The sequence below is a fragment of the Cokeromyces recurvatus genome (genome assembly GCF_025118155.1).
Source record: "Cokeromyces recurvatus strain NRRL 2243 chromosome Unknown BX663scaffold_5, whole genome shotgun sequence".
In the NCBI taxonomy this organism is placed as follows: Eukaryota; Fungi; Mucoromycota; class Mucoromycetes; order Mucorales; family Mucoraceae; genus Cokeromyces; species Cokeromyces recurvatus.
In genome coordinates, this window is record NW_026251391.1 from 260,436 (window position 1) to 277,767 (window position 17,332).

The following is a 17,332-nucleotide window of genomic DNA, read 5'->3' on the forward strand; positions in this document are numbered from 1 at the left end:
ATCCTTATTATGATCTATATATGATTGTATTTTTATTTTGCTTTTCTTTCTACCCTTCTTTTATTTAGTATATTGGCTTTATTTGATTGATCTGTTAATGCCCACTGAAATATACGCATGCCAAAACTGAGAGAAATATATGTAGAAATAAAACAGTCAACAAAAGAAAAAAAAAATATATCTTGAATCGATGTTCCTGTTATAATAATGTCAGTTTTTTTTTATAGCGTATTGTAGCTAGCAAGTTAAATAAACTGACAATGGTAAAAAATAACAATACTTGCCTTACTAATACTTTTATATATTTATCTAAAGGTACAGTTAACTAATATAATAATAATAATAATAAAAACTCGGTTTCATCTATAATTAACTGATTCCTAATAACCTAAGCTTAGTTATAATAGTGTAAGACAAAATATCTAAACAATTTGCTTCAAAAAAAAAAAAAAAAAAAAAAAAAAAAAAAAAAAAAAAAAACTAATTTACCCAAGTTAATATGCTTTGAGTTTTTAATGCTACGTCTCAAAGTCATTTGGTGACCGGCCTAAAAATTATTTTTCGATGCATTCTTTTTTATTAATGTATACGTATACTGCGTATTCATGTATAACTATTATACGATTGTGAGCGGGGATTGAATATAACAAGCTATTCATCAGAGCCAAATTCGGAAAATGAAACTTCAATGTAAATAAAATGATCATGTATAAATACAGTTGTTTTCTTTCAATTATACACCTATTTTTTTTTTTTAAAAAAAAAGTAATCCATATTTATCTATTTTTATTTTTTTAAAAAAAGAAAGAAAGGATTATTTATATATGTTTAACTTGTTTAATAATTCAAAAGTAGCACAAGTGTAAATAGTATGGTGACAGTGTCAAGTTTAACAACTGCAACACTACCTCAGTTTTCAACTCAAGAAGAGGAAGTTGAAAACAATCATAAAACTATAGAAGAAGAAGAAGAAGGAGGAGAACAACAACATAGTGGGTCAACAGAACAAATATTAGATAGACTGTTATCTAAAATAGGTTATGGCTTATTCCAAAAGAAGCTATTAGTAAGAAGAAAATATATAGTATTTTATTTTGATGATAAATATATACAAAATATTAAAATATTAAAAGATTCTATGCGGCTTCGGCTGGTTGGCAGATAATGTATGTATATAAAAAGTCTATCATTAATATTGTTTAATTTTTTTGCTTATTTTATTTTATTTGTTTAAAAAAAAATGTTATATAGATGTGGCTACAGGTAATAAAATACAAAATGAATAATATACAGCATAGTTAACTTGTTGCATTTAATTTGTTGAAGACAATTGTAATTATTCTTCCTCGTGTACAAGGTAAAGAAGCTTTATTTTATTTATTTATTTATTTTTTTTATTTTTAATAGCAAACATTTCTTATTTTATTTTATTTTTTTTCGTATAAAAGAACATTATAATCTATCCAATAAATGGATAGGAACATTATCAAGCTCTCTTTTTGCTGGAATGACATTTGGTGCCTTCTTTTGGGGCTCATTTTCTGATTCAAAAGGTAGAAAAATTCCGTACACAATGACACTTGTTATTACATCTATCTTTGGATTGCTTTCTACTTTTACTTTCGATTTTACTAGCTTATGCTTTATGCTCTTTTTTCTTGGATTTGGTGTAGGAGGCAATATGCCAACTGATGGTAAGGTTATTTATATACTATCATAGAATATACATTTATATAACCTTCTATCTCTCGCTTATTTTATTATTTAATATGTATAATATCAAAAAAAAGGCGCTCTCTATCTTGAATTTTTACCAAAAGAATATCACTATTTATTAACGTTTATGTCTGTTTTCTTTTCGTTTGGAGCTGTACTTGCCTCTATAATCGGCTATCTTATTTTACCAAAGTGGAGTTGTCCTGAAATTGCAAATTCAGCAGATCCCTGCGATATGAATACAGAAAATAAAGGATGGCGTATTATGTTATTTACTGTATCAATGGTTACTATTGTAATGCTCTTCTTAAGATCAGTCTGGCTCAAATTACCAGAGACTCCAAAGTTTTTAATGAGTCAAGATCGTCATCATGAAACTATTATTGTATTACAAGATATTGCAAAGATAAACGGTGGTCATGTACAGATTGATAAAAATGAGTTATCTCTTGATAAGAGAGATATCAGTGATAATCAACAGCAACAGTCAGTTGAAGATGGCGGTGATTTTATGGATTCAAGCACAAGTGTTTATGATGATGATGACTATGAAGATGATGAGGATATCATAGTACATCATGTTTTATTACCTAATGGGGAACTTGATGCTGAAGAAATTCTAATTGAAGAACAAAAAGAAGGGAAAGGACAGATTTTTCGATTATTATTAGGACCTCAATGGAGATTAACTACGATACTGATTTGGTGTATATGGACATTTACATCTGTTTCATTTACTATGTTTAATGTCTTTTTACCTAAATATCTTGAAACATTTGGTTTCAAAGGAGAAGCAACTGTTCCTACAAGAAAACAGGTATATCGAGATTATATGATTTATTCATTAGCGGGTGTACCAGGCTCAGTTGTAAGATATCATTTGTATTATTTATAAAATGGTTAAAAGTATATTCATACGGTTTTTTTTTCTTTTTTTTTAAAAAAAAAAAGATTGCATCATGGTTAATTGAGACAAAATTAGGTAGAAAGGGAACTATGTCTACGGCTGCGTTTGGTTCTTCCTTATCTTTATTTTTATTTTCGATAATCAATTCCCGTATCACGATGGTATTATCTTCGTCTACATTTTCTTTTCTGGAAACATTATTATATGCTGTTATATATGGATATACACCTGAAGTATTCGATACAAATGTAAGAGGTACAGCAGTAGGTACAGCATCAGCACTTGGCAGAATTGCCGGTATTGCTAGTCCTATTATCACAGGTATTTTGTTGACCATCAGTACATCCTTACCATTATATATCAGTGCTATTGGGTTTTTTATTGTCGGTTCATGTGTTGTACTATTACCTGTTGAAACTAGAAGAAAAGAATAAATACGGATAGATAAAAGGAAAAAAGGAAAAAAGGAACAAAAAAAAACTGCAAATTTGAATATGTTTATACAAATGTTGCACTATCATAATGTACATAGCTAGCGTGTTTTTTTTTGGGAGGGTTAAATAAAGGAAAATTGCTACTATAATTTTTGTATACGTAAATAAAATGAATATCTATCATTATTATACGAGCAAATAAAAAAAAAATAAAGACTGCTTAAATATGTATTTATAACGAGTTGATATTTTTTTATTTTTTACTAATAGAGAGCCAGCCAAGACGAGTTAACTTTCTAACGACAGCTGGGGTAATAGCAGCAGTCAAAGATAATCGTAAGGGTAAAAGAATTGTTTTATGTATACCATAAGCAATAACAAAGATAGAAGTAAGAGAAGGCTTTGTCTGTTGTTGAATTAGTTCATGATTATTTTTTTTACCAACTGTTGATAAACCAATCCAATTTTTAACTTTGTTTGTCACATAGTGTTCTGCTTCTTTTACACGATCAGCTCCCTTGATACTAATAACAGCCATTGTTGTACTCAAGTCAATGGCGCCTATTATTAAATAAACACTTAAGCCTACATAGCCATATTTCTTTATAAATTGCCTTGTCTTTGATAATTTTGGTTGTGGTGGTGGTATATTAACTGAAGATATTTTATGTTTGGTTATAAAAGGATTAAAAGATATTTTAGATACAGTTTTATTAAAAAAGCGTTTGGTTGTATTCGATAGCATCATAGTAAAGCTAAATAAAAAAAGGAAATACAAAAAAAAAAGAATTACACTTTGTAAATTTTGCTTGAATAACAATTATATTAAAAAATAGTCACAATTATTACTAGCATGAATTTCACTCTAATAAATTAAAGTTCAGATTGTTGCATTGTATTTTTATATTAAAAAAAAAAAAAAAAAAAAAAAAAAAAGAGTGACTACTAACCTTTTTCTTTTTTTGAAAAAAAAAAAAATAGATCTTTATGATTCACACATTAAAGGTTTATAAAGTTAACCATCCTGTAAACTTATCAATTGATGATGAAGGTCTTCGTATTGAAGGAGATTTAACTGCAGCTAAGCAATGTAATTATATGTTTGAATTATTAACATGAATAACTCATTATCTCTTTATTTTAGCTAAAACTGTAACGACTGTTTGCTGCTTACCTATTCCTTCTAAAAAAAGACCTGACCCTACTTTATTACCTATTGATAACTTATTTATCATCAATGCGTTTTATAATGGCCGTACTAAAACGGTACATTTCGATTGCGTATTGCCAGAAGATAGGACAAAGGATGATTCCCCTGCCGACATTTACAATTTCATTTATTCTGTAGATGATGATAAAATACAAGAAGCAAAGATTTTTTGTGAAAAGTTATTGAAACAGGCTTATAAGGGTGTCAAATTTAGTAAAAGACTATTAGTTTTAATTAATCCTTTTGGTGGTAAAAAAAAAGCCAGAGAGTTGTTTGAATATCATGTTCGGCCTATTTTTGAAAGCGCACAGTGCTCTATCGAAGTAAAATGTAAATATATATTCATATACATATATATCTTGTTTACCTATAAATGTATATATGAATACATATTACACAAATATTATATTAGATACAGAACATCGAGGTCATGCACTACAAATTGCAAAAGATTTAGATATTGAAAACTATGATACTATTGTTACAGTAAGCGGTGATGGTGTTATTCATGAAGTTATTAATGGTCTCCTTAAAAGATCTGATGCAAGGGAAGTAATGAAGAAAATTTCTTTAGGTATTATTCCTGGTGGTACTGGAAATTCTCTTAGTATCTCATTACTTGGAGAAAAGAGAGGTTTTGATCCTTGTTATACTGCTCTTCAAACCATTAAAGGTAATTTATATAAATAGTTAATTGTGTATGTATACACATATATATTTATTCATTTTTATTTTGTAGGCAAACCAATGGCATTTGACTTATGCTCAATTGTATATGATGATCATAGATATTTTTCTTTCTTATCACAAAACTATGGCATTACAGCCTATGCCGATCTAGGTACAGAACATATGAGGTGGATGGGTGATGCTCGTACTGTAGTAGGATTATTGCAAGAAATCTTTTCACGTCATACATACAATATTAAAGCTGCTATTCAGGTAGTTGAATCTGATAAAAAGAAAATGCAAAATGACTATATTACTTCATTTACGAATGAAGTGAATGTACCTATGAATGAGCTTGAAGGCGATGTAGTTGATACGATTCCTGACTTGTCTGAACCTGTTCCTGATGATTGGATGGTGATTGAGGATAAAATTTCATTCTTTTTAACAAGTAAAGTGCCTCTCTTAGCAAGAGGAATGTTAAGTCATCCTTACGCCTTGCCTAATGATGGTACAATTGACTTACTTTTGGTTCGTGGTTCACCAAATATTAGTAAAGAATTGGATGTCTTTAGTAAAGTCGAAAAAGGTCAACATATCAACTCTGATATTGTAAAATATTCTGTAATACTTTAAATTTATTTATTTGTTTACTTATTTTTCTCTTTTTTCTTTTTTTTTTAAGGTGGAGTATTACAAGATTAAAGCCTTTAGATTAACACCCATTTTGAAACCTGGTCAAAAAGCATATGTTGCAATTGATGGTGAATTTGCTCCATGCAAGCCTTTTCAGGTCGAAGTTCATCCTCGGTTAGCTCCTATTTTAACGATTAATTCTAATTTTATTCCTACAAATATTTAAATTGGTAACAAATAGATTCTTCTTTCTCCTTGTTTTTATACACTTAGATTCACTATTTTAATAAATACACAAAAGTATACATTTTTTTTTTAAAGAAAAAAAAAATAATGGAAGAAAAATTATACATCTGACAATACAAATATATTATAAAAAGTTTATTTTTATTAATAATATTGACTATTTACAATTTATATATAAATATATACATTTATATATAAAAGAAAAAGAGAGATATAAAGATACGTAGAAAGGGAATAGGTATAGCAATGTACAATTCATTATAAAGCTATGCAATAAATGTGCTACAAAGTGAGAAAAAAAAAGAAGAGGGGCTTTATATCTTAAGCCTTTGGTCTTTGTTCATTAGGAAAGACAGATTCAATAGTCAAATTATCTTCAGGAGGACTATTGGTACGAGGGATATAATCTTCTTCAAATTCGTCAAGATCTTTACCTTTAGATTCAGGAATCCAAAGAATAGTAACAATAAGACCTAAGAACATAACAGCAGCAAAGATACCAAGCACTTGAGGTAAGAAAGCATGAGAACCTTGAGGACCGCCATGGTCAACGAGAGCGTTAAAGGCAAAGGAAGCCAAGATAGCACCTGCTTTACCTGAGGCAGCGGAGATACCATGAGCAGAGGCACGTACTTTAGTAGGGAAGACTTCACCTGGAATAATAAAGGTGGTGGAGTTGGCACCGAAGTTTTGAAAGAGCTGAGCAAGAGTGAAGAGGAAGATGAAGACAGGTACAGAACGTTCAATCAAGAGTTTATAACATCCAGCAAGGATAGCAAATAATACAGTTGTAACAGCGAAACCCATAATTTGAATAAAACGACGACCTAATTTTTCAATGGTAAAGACAGTAATGTAATAGCCAGGGACAGAACCAAGACAGGTGATGATAATTTGACCTACAGTGTTAGCCCAGAGGGCTTCAAAGGGGGTGGGTTTATTAGCAAATCCAATAGCAGATAAGACAGCTGAATTGTTGAGACCAAGACCATAAAAGGCAACATCCAAAAGGAACCAGGCAGAGGCAGTACCGAGTAAGACCTTGAAATGTCTCCATTGACTAAAGTAAGCTCTAAATTCTGCCCAATGGTCACGTTTTGTTTCAACTTTAGTATATTGTTTAGACATTTCATTCGACACCACTTGGCCTTTAGCCTGAGCAGCGGCTTCAACATCATGTTCGACATCTAAAGAATAACGGGGGGATTCAGGCATAGTAAATCGAAGGTAAATAGTGGCAACGGCGGGGATAGCACCAAGACCAATACAGAGACGCCAAACATAATCCAAGTTCATAACATCAGAGATGATAGCATTCTTGAAAATAGCCAAAAGAATTAAAGTAACAATTGCAGCAGCCAAGTTACCAATACCTTGCATAGAAAAGATAAGAGCCATCATCATACCACGCTTACCAGCAGCAGACCATTCAGAGGTAATAGTAGCCGACATGGGATAATCACCACCAATACCGATACCAAGAATAAGACGCCAAAGACCAAGGAAGCCGATAGTAGAGACACCACGAATAGCAGAAGCAGAGGTAGCGCAGTTAATAGTACCGATGATAATGATTAATAATTCAAACCCATAAATTTTACGACCCACGATATCACCCAAGAAACCAAAAAGAAGTTGACCAATAAAGGTACCTACAGAAGACATACCCTTCAATATACCTTCAATATCTGCTGGAATCTTATTATTATTGTGAGCATAATAAACATAACCAAGCATAGGCGTAATCAAGTTGATAATAAATACATCATAAGAATCTGTAAAGAAACCTGCACCAGACGTAAGGATAGTACGTGCTGTAAACCAATTCCAGCCACCTGCACCGGTATCATCTAATTTTTCAAGAGAGTGAAGCTTTTGTTCAGCAGTGACAAAGCGTTCTTGTCCACGTTCAGAAACAGCTGTATCAGTCATCTATATTCTATTAAATTCTAATAAATAAGATTAAGAAAAATAAAATAAAGTAAATAAAAGAATGATAATTAAAAATCAAAAATCCTTATCCTATTTATATAAAGTACAAACTAAACGTCAAGTGAGGTCGTGTGAGCCTAAATTATTGGTAGTGATTAACCCACTTACTGTGTATTCCAAAGTTTCCAAAAAAAATTGTCCAATAAAATACAAAAATTTACCTCGCGTGGACTCATGTTTTTTTTTTTTTATTTTATTTTTTTTTTTTTATGAAGCTAATGTCTCCACAGTAAGATTATTATCGGAGATGAATTCAATTGAAAACAGATTTTTTTTTTTCATGTCAGTGTCTTAGTTTTCTATTAAACGTGGAGATATTAATTCTATCTTATTGGCTAAAATTTAGTTAAAAAACAAAAAGAGTATGTGATAATATATTCCAGATTTGTACTATAAAATTCTTCAATTAGATTCGTCTTATTTCAGTAGCATTAGTTATTTTAGGTGAAAAGATAGATAAGAGCTCTGATTTGATTAAAACGCAAATGTTATATGTACATATTTATAAATATAGTAATAAAATTATGTAACATTTACCAATTTATCTCTTGCTGATAAATTTCTTCTTGTATATAAGCTAATTACTGTCCAAGAAAAATAAGCTTAAATAAACAATAGCTATTTTTAACTAAATATAGAAATATATAAAACTATATTGGTACAATACCATCAAATAATATAAAACTTATCTTGTCAGCTATGCAAGTTCTCCTAGGTACATCATTATTATATACACATATTAATGTGCGCATATTACATATACATTAGTGCTTACACCTTTCTTTTGTCTTTTTCTCTCTCTTTTTTTTTTTTTTCAGGGGTAATTAGTGCACTCATATATCTTGGTGTTGAGTACCATGCTGCATACCATCTGTAACAATTTTTCACCTTGATTAGATCAACTAAAATAGAAAAATTTTAAAATTTCCTTTTTGTAGAAACAAGAGTAAATTCTGCACTTCAGTATTAATTTAAAAGTAGTGTCCATAAAATGAAATGACAGTGGGTTATTCTTATTTTGTGATGGTCCAGTTCACAAAGAAACTGATACACAACAGTAATACAAAACCAATAGATTCATTATATAACTCTTAAATTGAGGGGCTTGTGTCAAGTGTAAGTTGTGGGGGAGCTGGCTCTGGCTCAAAATAAAAGATAAAGGTTCCTTTATTGTTTGCATTAAGAAAAAAGAAACTTCTAGATATATAAACTTATCATCACTGCCAGATGGATCGGGATTTCTTGTTTTTCAAAAAAAAAATAATAAAAAAAAGGAAAAGAGAAAAGACTTTGTTGAATGAAGAAACTGTTTTTCTTGTTAAATTATGGATTTAAAGTAATATACAAAAGAAGAAAGAATTGATCTTACTACTGAGATCTCATTTACTTTTTAAAATTAAAAAAGAAGAATACTCATGTATAAAAAACTGTCGTGATTATATTAGTTTATTTAATTTTATGCGTAAGGAGAATAACTTGAATAATTAGGTACTGTAAGACAAACAGATTACATCTAGTAGATAAATGGCCCTCAAGATGATATACACTTAAACTAAATAGGAATTAAAAGCGATGAAGGATCAGAATGAAATGAGAAATATGTTATTAGATATAAAAGGACTAAGCTTCACGATGAATTACAGGAATTAATCGAACATGCGTGTCATTATACTGGTCATTATGTTTTCAGAGATAAACTAAATATAATCTGATTTATTATATTGTGGCTCAATACAAGATAGTTATATTGTACAAGTAAAATAACTGCAAAAGTTAAACTTTATAATTAAATACTCTGCAAAGTATTTATATTCTTAAAATGAAGATAAGAGTGAAATAAAGTATATAAACATATATATAATAAGATGTAATTGCAGAAGATGAACCGGCTACCTTTTAGGCAAGGACTAGTGATTTTTTTTTTCGGTATTCAAGTTTCACAAGAACATCTCTCCAATATGATCAAGCACTCTGAGAAGCGTCTATATGATAGCGTTTCCACTCTCAATTTATCTAATGTTTGAAAATTCTGCCTACTTTTTTGAGCTTAAGGTGACCAGAAAGATAAAATCAAATTCACCATCTTTTTGAAAATGAATTAACCATTATTTAGAAATAAATTGATCGGCTTCTGGTCAAATTAACTATAAATGTTCTTTATTTAAGTATTTAGGGAAACAATTTATAGAATTAAGCAATTATTCAACAAGAACATTTTCACTTCTCTTCTTAATCATTAATCCGTCAGAGCTCTTCACCAAGTTTTCAACTATATCTTGTATTGTGACTGCTGCATTCATGTCGTAAAAACTAATCAGATATGCCTTGTGCTACCCTTTCAACTGGTTTTTAAGTCGCTTGTTCTCCGAGTCTCTATTGTACTTCATAACTCATTTCCAAGTAGTTTCAAGTTAACATTTGCAGCTTTCGCAGCTTCAGAGAAGTGCTTATCAGCTTCAGCTGATTAAAGAAAAAACATCGCTTTTAATCTTCGTCTGAATAGATGCTGTGAATCAAAGTTCGTTCTTTCTTGGGTGCTACTTCAGACATATCGGCATTTTAAGCGCTTCACTTTTAGTAACTACTTTTGCGTTTTTGATATATGTGTGAAGATTTGTCAAACTTGTCAGGCGAAATTATGGATCCACAATGAAAGCAGACGCATCTTTTCCATATTCATCTACAATTCCGCCTCAACCATTTTCGTGAAAGAAATTCATTTTTAAAGGAAGAAAATAAGATGAAAAAACAAATGGTTGATTTACTTCCAAATAATGGCTCCAAATTTGCTTGCTCAAATTTTCTCAAAAGATGTGAGGAAGCACTGTACTTCTTGATATTACATACTTATTTAAAGAGAAACTCATCGTCTGCTGAAAGTCTCGCCTAGAACATCCAGCTCTGCAGGCTCTATTTATATTTGATGGGGATAGCGAATGCAGTTTATTTATTTGAGACTACTTTTTAAAAGCTACGAATTTCCTTTTTTTCGACTATATCGATATTTGATGGTTACTAGTATAATGAGGTAAACTATAGACATGAGGGTATTATATACACATACAGAGGAGGAGGGGGAGGAAGGGTAAATTCAAGCAGGTTAAAAAGAAAAAATGCTTTCCCAATCATCACAAGTCAATACATCATCATCATAACCAATCTCTTTAATTCTTTTATCAATCAACATAAGCACCCTACTTGCTTGTTCCACTTCGATCCAATTATCGCCAAGAGTGTCAAAACTAGTATTATCTTCATTGCTATTTAAATTTGATAATGGCTCAGACGAGTCCTTACGGAAAAACATGTTGTTATTGGTGCTGTTGAAGGAAGAAAGTTATATGTATAAAAATTTTATACAAATAGTTAATTGAAAAATGAAATGAACAACGCATCTTTTATGTTTAGTACCTGATAGCACCACCTTTTGCTTTAATTACTGCTTCAACACGTCTTGGCATGTTTTCTATGTGTTTTAAGCATAGTTTGGCTGTAACTTTATTATACCAAACATCAGCAACTCACTCCCACAATTTATCCATGTTTTTTTGGTGGCCTATCATAGGCAGCAAGCTTGCACTTCACTTCAAATAAAACCAAAGGTTTTCAATTGGATTTAAATCAAGTGAGTATGATGACCATTCAAGGATATTTACTTTATCTTTCTTGAACCAATTTCTTGCATATTTAGTCTCCTTAGCATTAAGTTTTGCTAAAATATCCATCTTTTTATTGTAAGAAATTGATCTCATTCTATTGTATGTAATGATCTATGTGTTAATGGGAATGATGCACAAATGTTGTTCAGATTAGAAATGAATTTGAGAGAAAAACGATATTAAATAGGAAGTAAACCTTTTTGTTAATTCAATAATGATATTAAATATAATTCAAAAAAAAAAAAAAAAAAAAAAAAAAAAAAAAAAAAGAGAGAGAGAGAGAGAGAGAATAACAGTAGAAAGAAAAGGGATGCAGCTGAGACTGACGACGACGAAGGAAATCAGGAGGATGGCACTAATGCAGTTGATGTAAAACCAGCACCAAAAAGTATAACAACTGCTCATTTTATTAAGTCTGTAAACGAGCTCCTTGATATTACGGATGAGGATAAATCTTTAAAGGGCAGTTATTTAGTGATGGGCAATGCTAGTACCCATAAATTGAAATCGATGGTTCGAAAAATCGAGGCTAGAGGTTATAGAGTAATGTATCTCCCCCCTTACTCACCTGAGCTAAATCCTATTGAGCAGTTCTAAGCTTCAGTAAAAGGAAAAATGAAACACGAACGCTTGATGAAAAAAGAGACTTTACCTTCTAGAATTGGTTATGCATGTAATAATGTTCGTTTTAGTGACCTCAATGGTTTTTGTCTTCACTCCAAACGTCAAATCACAAACTGCCGTGATAAAATTCATTTTTAAGTTTTTCATTGAATAAAATATCTACCACTTCTAATTACAAATCAACGGAAATGTTATAAGAACAAAATTATTATATAATTATACTGATTATAGTACTTTTAAGCGTTAAGGATTAAACTTAGCAATATCTCTTCCTCTCTCTATTTTATTCATCTCTGAACAATATTTTTTTTTAGCTAACCGACAAATTGACTCTCTATAGTTGTATTTTTATTAACCGCCAATTACTATTTTTTTTTTTTTTTTTTTTTTTTTTTACTGCCAATCACTTTTTTGTAATCGACAATATCCACTAGCCGGACTGTATTATATGCCCTAATAAGGCTAATGATAATAATAAAAAACTCTAGACGTTTCGATATGTCAGACGTTAAAAACTTCATAACAGGATGGAATACGTATATCACCTGTTGTATCATATATATACATATACATATATGTATATGTATATGTGAATTATCTAATAGTATGGTTTAATAGTTTGATTTTCTATATTCAATCAAAAATAAAATTTTCTTCTGTTATTATATTAACCTCCTATTATGACCATTCATACATATACGCCATATTTCCTTTTTTTTTTCTTTTCATGATACGTTCCTATAATAGTAAAGTAAAAGAATAGAATATATAATCACTTCAAATACACGTAAATAAAAAATAGTAGTGATAAAATACAAAGGAATCATTGATTCTTTGAATTTAAGGGAAAAAAAAAGAGGAGGAAGAAAAGTCTGATTTCTCCAATTTTAGTTTAAGTTTTTTTTATCCCTTTTCATGCTAAATTATACAATAAATAAATAATTAAAAAAAAAAAGTCAAAAACTTATTCAAGTAGATAAATGGAAATATGCTTTCTTTTATCTTCTTTTGCTTTTTAATTTTCTTAAAAATATAATAATAATTCAGGAACACCATTATTTCTTTAACAATTAGTTACTATTATAATGGCTCATGATATATACTCTACCCTATATAATAATTCGAAAAATGTTAGATTTCTTTTCTGTCTCTTCTATTAAGCTTGAAGACGTCTTTACATGTTGCTAGTTCAAGTAAAAACATTCTATTACTGATGAGCTACAATTTGTATAACATTACATTTAAGAACCGACTCGTTACATTGAGTGTCGAGTGTTAGCATTGTTCACAGTACTTATAGTCCTCATTAAGATGATACACTAAGTGAACCAGTCTAATCTTATTATTACTGCATCACCAACCAAGAATGATGAAAATAGCAACATTAATACCATATAATAATCATCATTATCATGGTTATTAAAATGGTTTATAGTCTGAAGTGTGTGTGCTAATTAGAATTAAAAATACACTAAATTCAATTGATTGGATTTACGCTGTTAGTATTTTATTTAACTATTGTTCAAATAATTAAAGAAAAATATCAATAAAAAAAAAGGTACACAGTTAATGAAGAAATTTAGTGTGTAATGTACAAATTATTGATATTATAGAAATAGAGTACACATATAAAATACATTAATATTCTTTTTAGCTTCACAAGTTTAATTTTCGGTGTAACATGAGTATCTAGGATAACAAAGAATGTAATTCAACTGAACATGGCACAAAATTGATTATTAACTTTTGTTAGATTATATATCATTTCTTTTCCTTCTACTTTATTCTCCTCTCTACCTTCTCTCCCGCCCCCCCCCTCCTTTTTTTTTTACTTTTTTTTTTGTTTTTTTACTCTGTTTCATTCCTTTATATTTTATTTTGTACTTAATCACTTATTCTCCCTAGTGGAATCATCTTTTTCTCTCTCCCTCCTTTTCACTAAATAATTTATTGAGCTTAACAACCTCCTCTTCAAAAACAACAGTAATAAAACATTAAATAAATTACATTAGTATAACATTTCTTTCTTTCCTTTCTCTCTTACACATTTATTCTGGATATATTTATTATAAAAAAAAAATACATGAGTTTACTATTTTTGCAAGCCATCCTTACTTGTATTACACTTTCTGTGTTTGGTTTAGTAGAGGCAAATCCATTTATGTGGATTAATATAAATAAAAGAGTAACAAGTAATGATGTTAAATAACATAATTAGGATAGTTAAAACTAATCAAATGCAATTATTATAGCTGCAGATGAGGAAAGTACAGGTCAATTTTCAAATGCACCTATTACGACTACGAAAAAGGTAGCAGCTACAACAACTACGAAAAAGTCAACAGTAAAAGCAACAACAACAACAACAACAACAACTGCCAGGGCAATAACTTCAAGCACTAATTTATCTGCTATCCATTCTTCTTCAACAACCCCTAGTATAACCAGCACAACCACAAACAAGGCAACGATACCACCTTTAGTAGCAGTAGTATCTAATACTTCTTCTTTTGCAACATCAACCGAGACACAAACTCCAACCAACTCTTCGTCAAGTAATACAAAAGATGGAAAAGATGGTATATCAGGTGGTGCTATTGGAGGCATCATCGCTGCAATCGTAATCATTATAGCAGGCATTATTGCTTATCTTATTCTTCGTAAAAAAGGCAAAAAGAAGCAACGTAACTTGAATTCTCGTTTGTCTAAGCCAGACCCTTTTACGATGGGTTTTGGTAGTGATCAAGCATTTAATAATACTCTCTCATATCAACAGCAACAGATGCAACAGACGAATCTTCAGTCCGACACTACTACTACAGCTTATCAGCATCAATATGGCATTGTTCAAAATAATATGGCAACTGCTCCACCTCCTACCCCTCTTCATTCACCTTCTTCACCCTATTATAACAATAATAGCACACACTTCCATGATGCTAACAATCATATTATAGCAGGATCTATGATGCCAGCCATTGTTACGTCTCAGGATAATCAACAACCATACGAGGTAGTATCGACAACACAATATCAACCACAAATAATTCAGCAGTATCAACCTGCGATCGTATATCCTCAAGAGCATACATATTCCGACACGAATACAATAAATGATAGACCAACTTCACCCATCAGTGCCTTGCATTCGCCCATGGTTGCTACTGCTAATACCTCTATTGGTATTGCAGTAACCTCTGATACTGCTACTAATAATAATAATTTTGCTCTTAACACCACCGTAATGAATCCTGTTGCTACTATATCAAAACTTCAACCAACACAACCTGGCTCTATCGGTGTCTTTTATGTCACAGCTACTTATACACCTACATTGAGTGATGAAATTGATATTCAAGTAGGTGACCAAGTTGAAATGTTAGTAGAATATGATGATGGATGGTGTCAGGGTATTAATTTATCACGTGGTAAATCAAAGGGTGTATTCCCTAAGCATTGTATTGATTATCAAACGCCATCAGAAGTTCAACGAGCTTCATTTGCTCTAATGAATAATGATACAGATAGAGTTAAAAGAGTTAGTTCAATGTATGTTGCTTCAATAAAAAAATAAAATAAAATAAAAAGATAAAGTTATATAAGCATGTATGTAGTATATAATGAATATGTTTAACCATGTAATATATATTATATAATAGTAGCTATAATATAAGTTTTAATAATTAAGTTGTAAAAAAAAAAATGAGAGTCATTTAATTCAAAAATGAAAGTAAATAAACATATACATTATATTTAATAGCTTGCAAAGATAGATAAAGATTTTATAAGGAATTTAAATAGTTTAATGCATTCTGTTAAAAGAATATTTTATTACCATAGATACTGCCCACTCGGTCTATGTTTAAATAATATAAAATGACGTATATTATTAATGATAACGCGGGATAAAGACAAACCTTAATCTGTCCAAATTGGATTTAATAAAAAAAAAAAGTTCTTAATGGCAGCTCATCTAATTGGCATTCGTCCAGAAAACGATACAATTGGTCTTCAGTTAAAGCCGAGGGCCAGCAGGATTAACAAAACAAAAAAAATCTCATTAAAGATTTGTATTACAAGCACTCGACTACCACTGAAGATCAGATCTCAGAGGATCTTCTCTCTCTCACATAAAAAAAAATAACTTAGAAACCAACTTTATTTTTTTTTACTAAAAAGGACACTTATACAATGATAAATATGAAACAAAAATTCTTATCGAAATTCAGCAAGATAAATTTGATCCAAATTCTATTGTATTATTCAACAATGATATTTGTTTGTATAATTCATTTAATGTTAGTAAGTAGCATTTGTATGTGAATTATTATATATGTTTCATTTCTTTTGAAACTCTATTTTATATTATTAAGGAGAAATGCAGCATAATATTACACGGCATGATATTATCGGTTTAAGACCAAACAAGCTCTCTATTTGCTTTTATCGTTATCGCATTATACTTCCGCTACTAATAATAATACCTGTGTCTCTTTTTTTTTTTTTTTTTTTTTTTTTTTTTTTTTTTTACTTCCTTTCATGTACGGATACCGGTTTTATAAAACTTGTTTGAAGTGTCACGATAATGGTATGGAGATAAGGGAGAAATAAAATTATTGCTTTTTTTCTCTTAAAGAAGGGAAATTTACAACAAAACTGCTTGAAGAAATAACAAGTAATAAGATCATTGCCAGTCTGATTTTTATTAAAGGAAATAGAAAAAAGTAAGTTCAATTATTGCTGATCTTCAACTACTCCGACTGAATATAAAAATAAGCTCAAGGGAGTGAAACCTAGTATATATACATATACATATACATATATAGTATATGTTAATAATACATATGTATTTTAATATTCTATTACTATTGTACTTTTTCTGTCAATTTAATATTATGAAGATTAAATATGTGTATATAACATATTATAGCATCTAATTACGTAAAAAATATCAGGAGCATGAAATTTATCTCTAGCATCTACTTTTTATTTAAACCGGAGTTAAATTATATAGCAACACTTTCATTGTACAACGACATGTTGTTACAATTAAAGAATGATTTTATTTGAAAATAAATTGACCAATGGGCACCAAGTTTGTAAAATTGCTAAATTGCCCTAGTAGTAGTTAGTTGAAAGATATTGAGTAAGATCTAAAAAAAAAAAAAAAAAAAAAAAAAAAAAAAAAAAAAAAAAAAAAAAAAAAAGTAAAGGAAAAGGATCGAGTTATAAAAGAAAC

The 17,332-nt window shown here is 29.9% G+C and overlaps 8 protein-coding genes across 8 annotated transcripts; 3 read left to right on the forward strand and 5 right to left on the reverse strand.

Moving 5' to 3' along the window:
* Positions 1–756: 756 nt before the first annotated feature.
* On the forward strand, positions 757–3,255 carry BX663DRAFT_499778 (major facilitator superfamily domain-containing protein). Its single transcript, XM_051526232.1, has 6 exons — positions 757–1,166; positions 1,252–1,263; positions 1,327–1,357; positions 1,449–1,694; positions 1,791–2,584; positions 2,668–3,255. The coding sequence occupies exons 2-6, from the start codon at positions 1,252–1,254 to the stop codon at positions 3,055–3,057; spliced, it is 1,473 nt and encodes a 490-aa protein (XP_051385442.1). The 5' UTR covers positions 757–1,166; the 3' UTR covers positions 3,058–3,255.
* BX663DRAFT_499784 (uncharacterized protein) lies at positions 3,256–3,842 on the reverse strand. Its single transcript, XM_051526233.1, has one exon. It carries the CDS (start codon positions 3,803–3,805, stop codon positions 3,311–3,313), a length of 495 nt encoding a protein of 164 aa, XP_051385443.1. The 5' UTR covers positions 3,806–3,842; the 3' UTR covers positions 3,256–3,310.
* Positions 3,843–4,008: 166 nt separating this feature from the next.
* Positions 4,009–5,901, forward strand: BX663DRAFT_499786 (ATP-NAD kinase-like domain-containing protein). Its single transcript, XM_051526234.1, has 4 exons — positions 4,009–4,147; positions 4,202–4,597; positions 4,680–4,940; positions 5,007–5,901. The coding sequence occupies exons 1-4, from the start codon at positions 4,045–4,047 to the stop codon at positions 5,570–5,572; spliced, it is 1,326 nt and encodes a 441-aa protein (XP_051385444.1). The 5' UTR covers positions 4,009–4,044; the 3' UTR covers positions 5,573–5,901.
* Positions 5,902–5,927: 26 nt separating this feature from the next.
* On the reverse strand, positions 5,928–7,928 carry BX663DRAFT_449600 (major facilitator superfamily domain-containing protein). The gene is made up of 2 exons (XM_051523731.1): positions 7,919–7,928; positions 5,928–7,860 (listed from the first exon to the last, which is right to left on the reverse strand). Exon 2 carries the CDS (start codon positions 7,748–7,750, stop codon positions 6,140–6,142), a length of 1,611 nt encoding a protein of 536 aa, XP_051385445.1. The 5' UTR covers positions 7,751–7,860; positions 7,919–7,928; the 3' UTR covers positions 5,928–6,139.
* Positions 7,929–10,910: 2,982 nt separating this feature from the next.
* BX663DRAFT_549460 (uncharacterized protein) lies at positions 10,911–11,271 on the reverse strand (the record flags this gene model as incomplete). The annotated part of the gene is made up of 2 exons (XM_051531148.1): positions 10,911–11,130; positions 11,222–11,271. The coding sequence occupies 2 exons, from the start codon at positions 11,269–11,271 to the stop codon at positions 10,911–10,913; spliced, it is 270 nt and encodes an 89-aa protein (XP_051385446.1).
* A 216-nt stretch (positions 11,272–11,487) lies between these two features.
* On the reverse strand, positions 11,488–12,370 carry BX663DRAFT_282991 (uncharacterized protein). Its single transcript, XM_051521990.1, has 4 exons — positions 12,328–12,370; positions 12,038–12,258; positions 11,666–11,923; positions 11,488–11,580 (listed from the first exon to the last, which is right to left on the reverse strand). The coding sequence occupies exon 3, from the start codon at positions 11,872–11,874 to the stop codon at positions 11,701–11,703; it is 174 nt and encodes a 57-aa protein (XP_051385447.1). The 5' UTR covers positions 11,875–11,923; positions 12,038–12,258; positions 12,328–12,370; the 3' UTR covers positions 11,488–11,580; positions 11,666–11,700.
* A 1,833-nt stretch (positions 12,371–14,203) lies between these two features.
* Positions 14,204–14,863, reverse strand: BX663DRAFT_283038 (uncharacterized protein). Its single transcript, XM_051521991.1, has one exon. It carries the CDS (start codon positions 14,731–14,733, stop codon positions 14,368–14,370), a length of 366 nt encoding a protein of 121 aa, XP_051385448.1. The 5' UTR covers positions 14,734–14,863; the 3' UTR covers positions 14,204–14,367.
* Positions 14,864–15,337: 474 nt separating this feature from the next.
* BX663DRAFT_429931 (uncharacterized protein) lies at positions 15,338–15,667 on the forward strand (the record flags this gene model as incomplete). Its single annotated transcript, XM_051522765.1, has 1 exon — positions 15,338–15,667. One exon carries the CDS (start codon positions 15,338–15,340, stop codon positions 15,665–15,667), a length of 330 nt encoding a protein of 109 aa, XP_051385449.1.
* Positions 15,668–17,332: the final 1,665 nt, after the last annotated feature.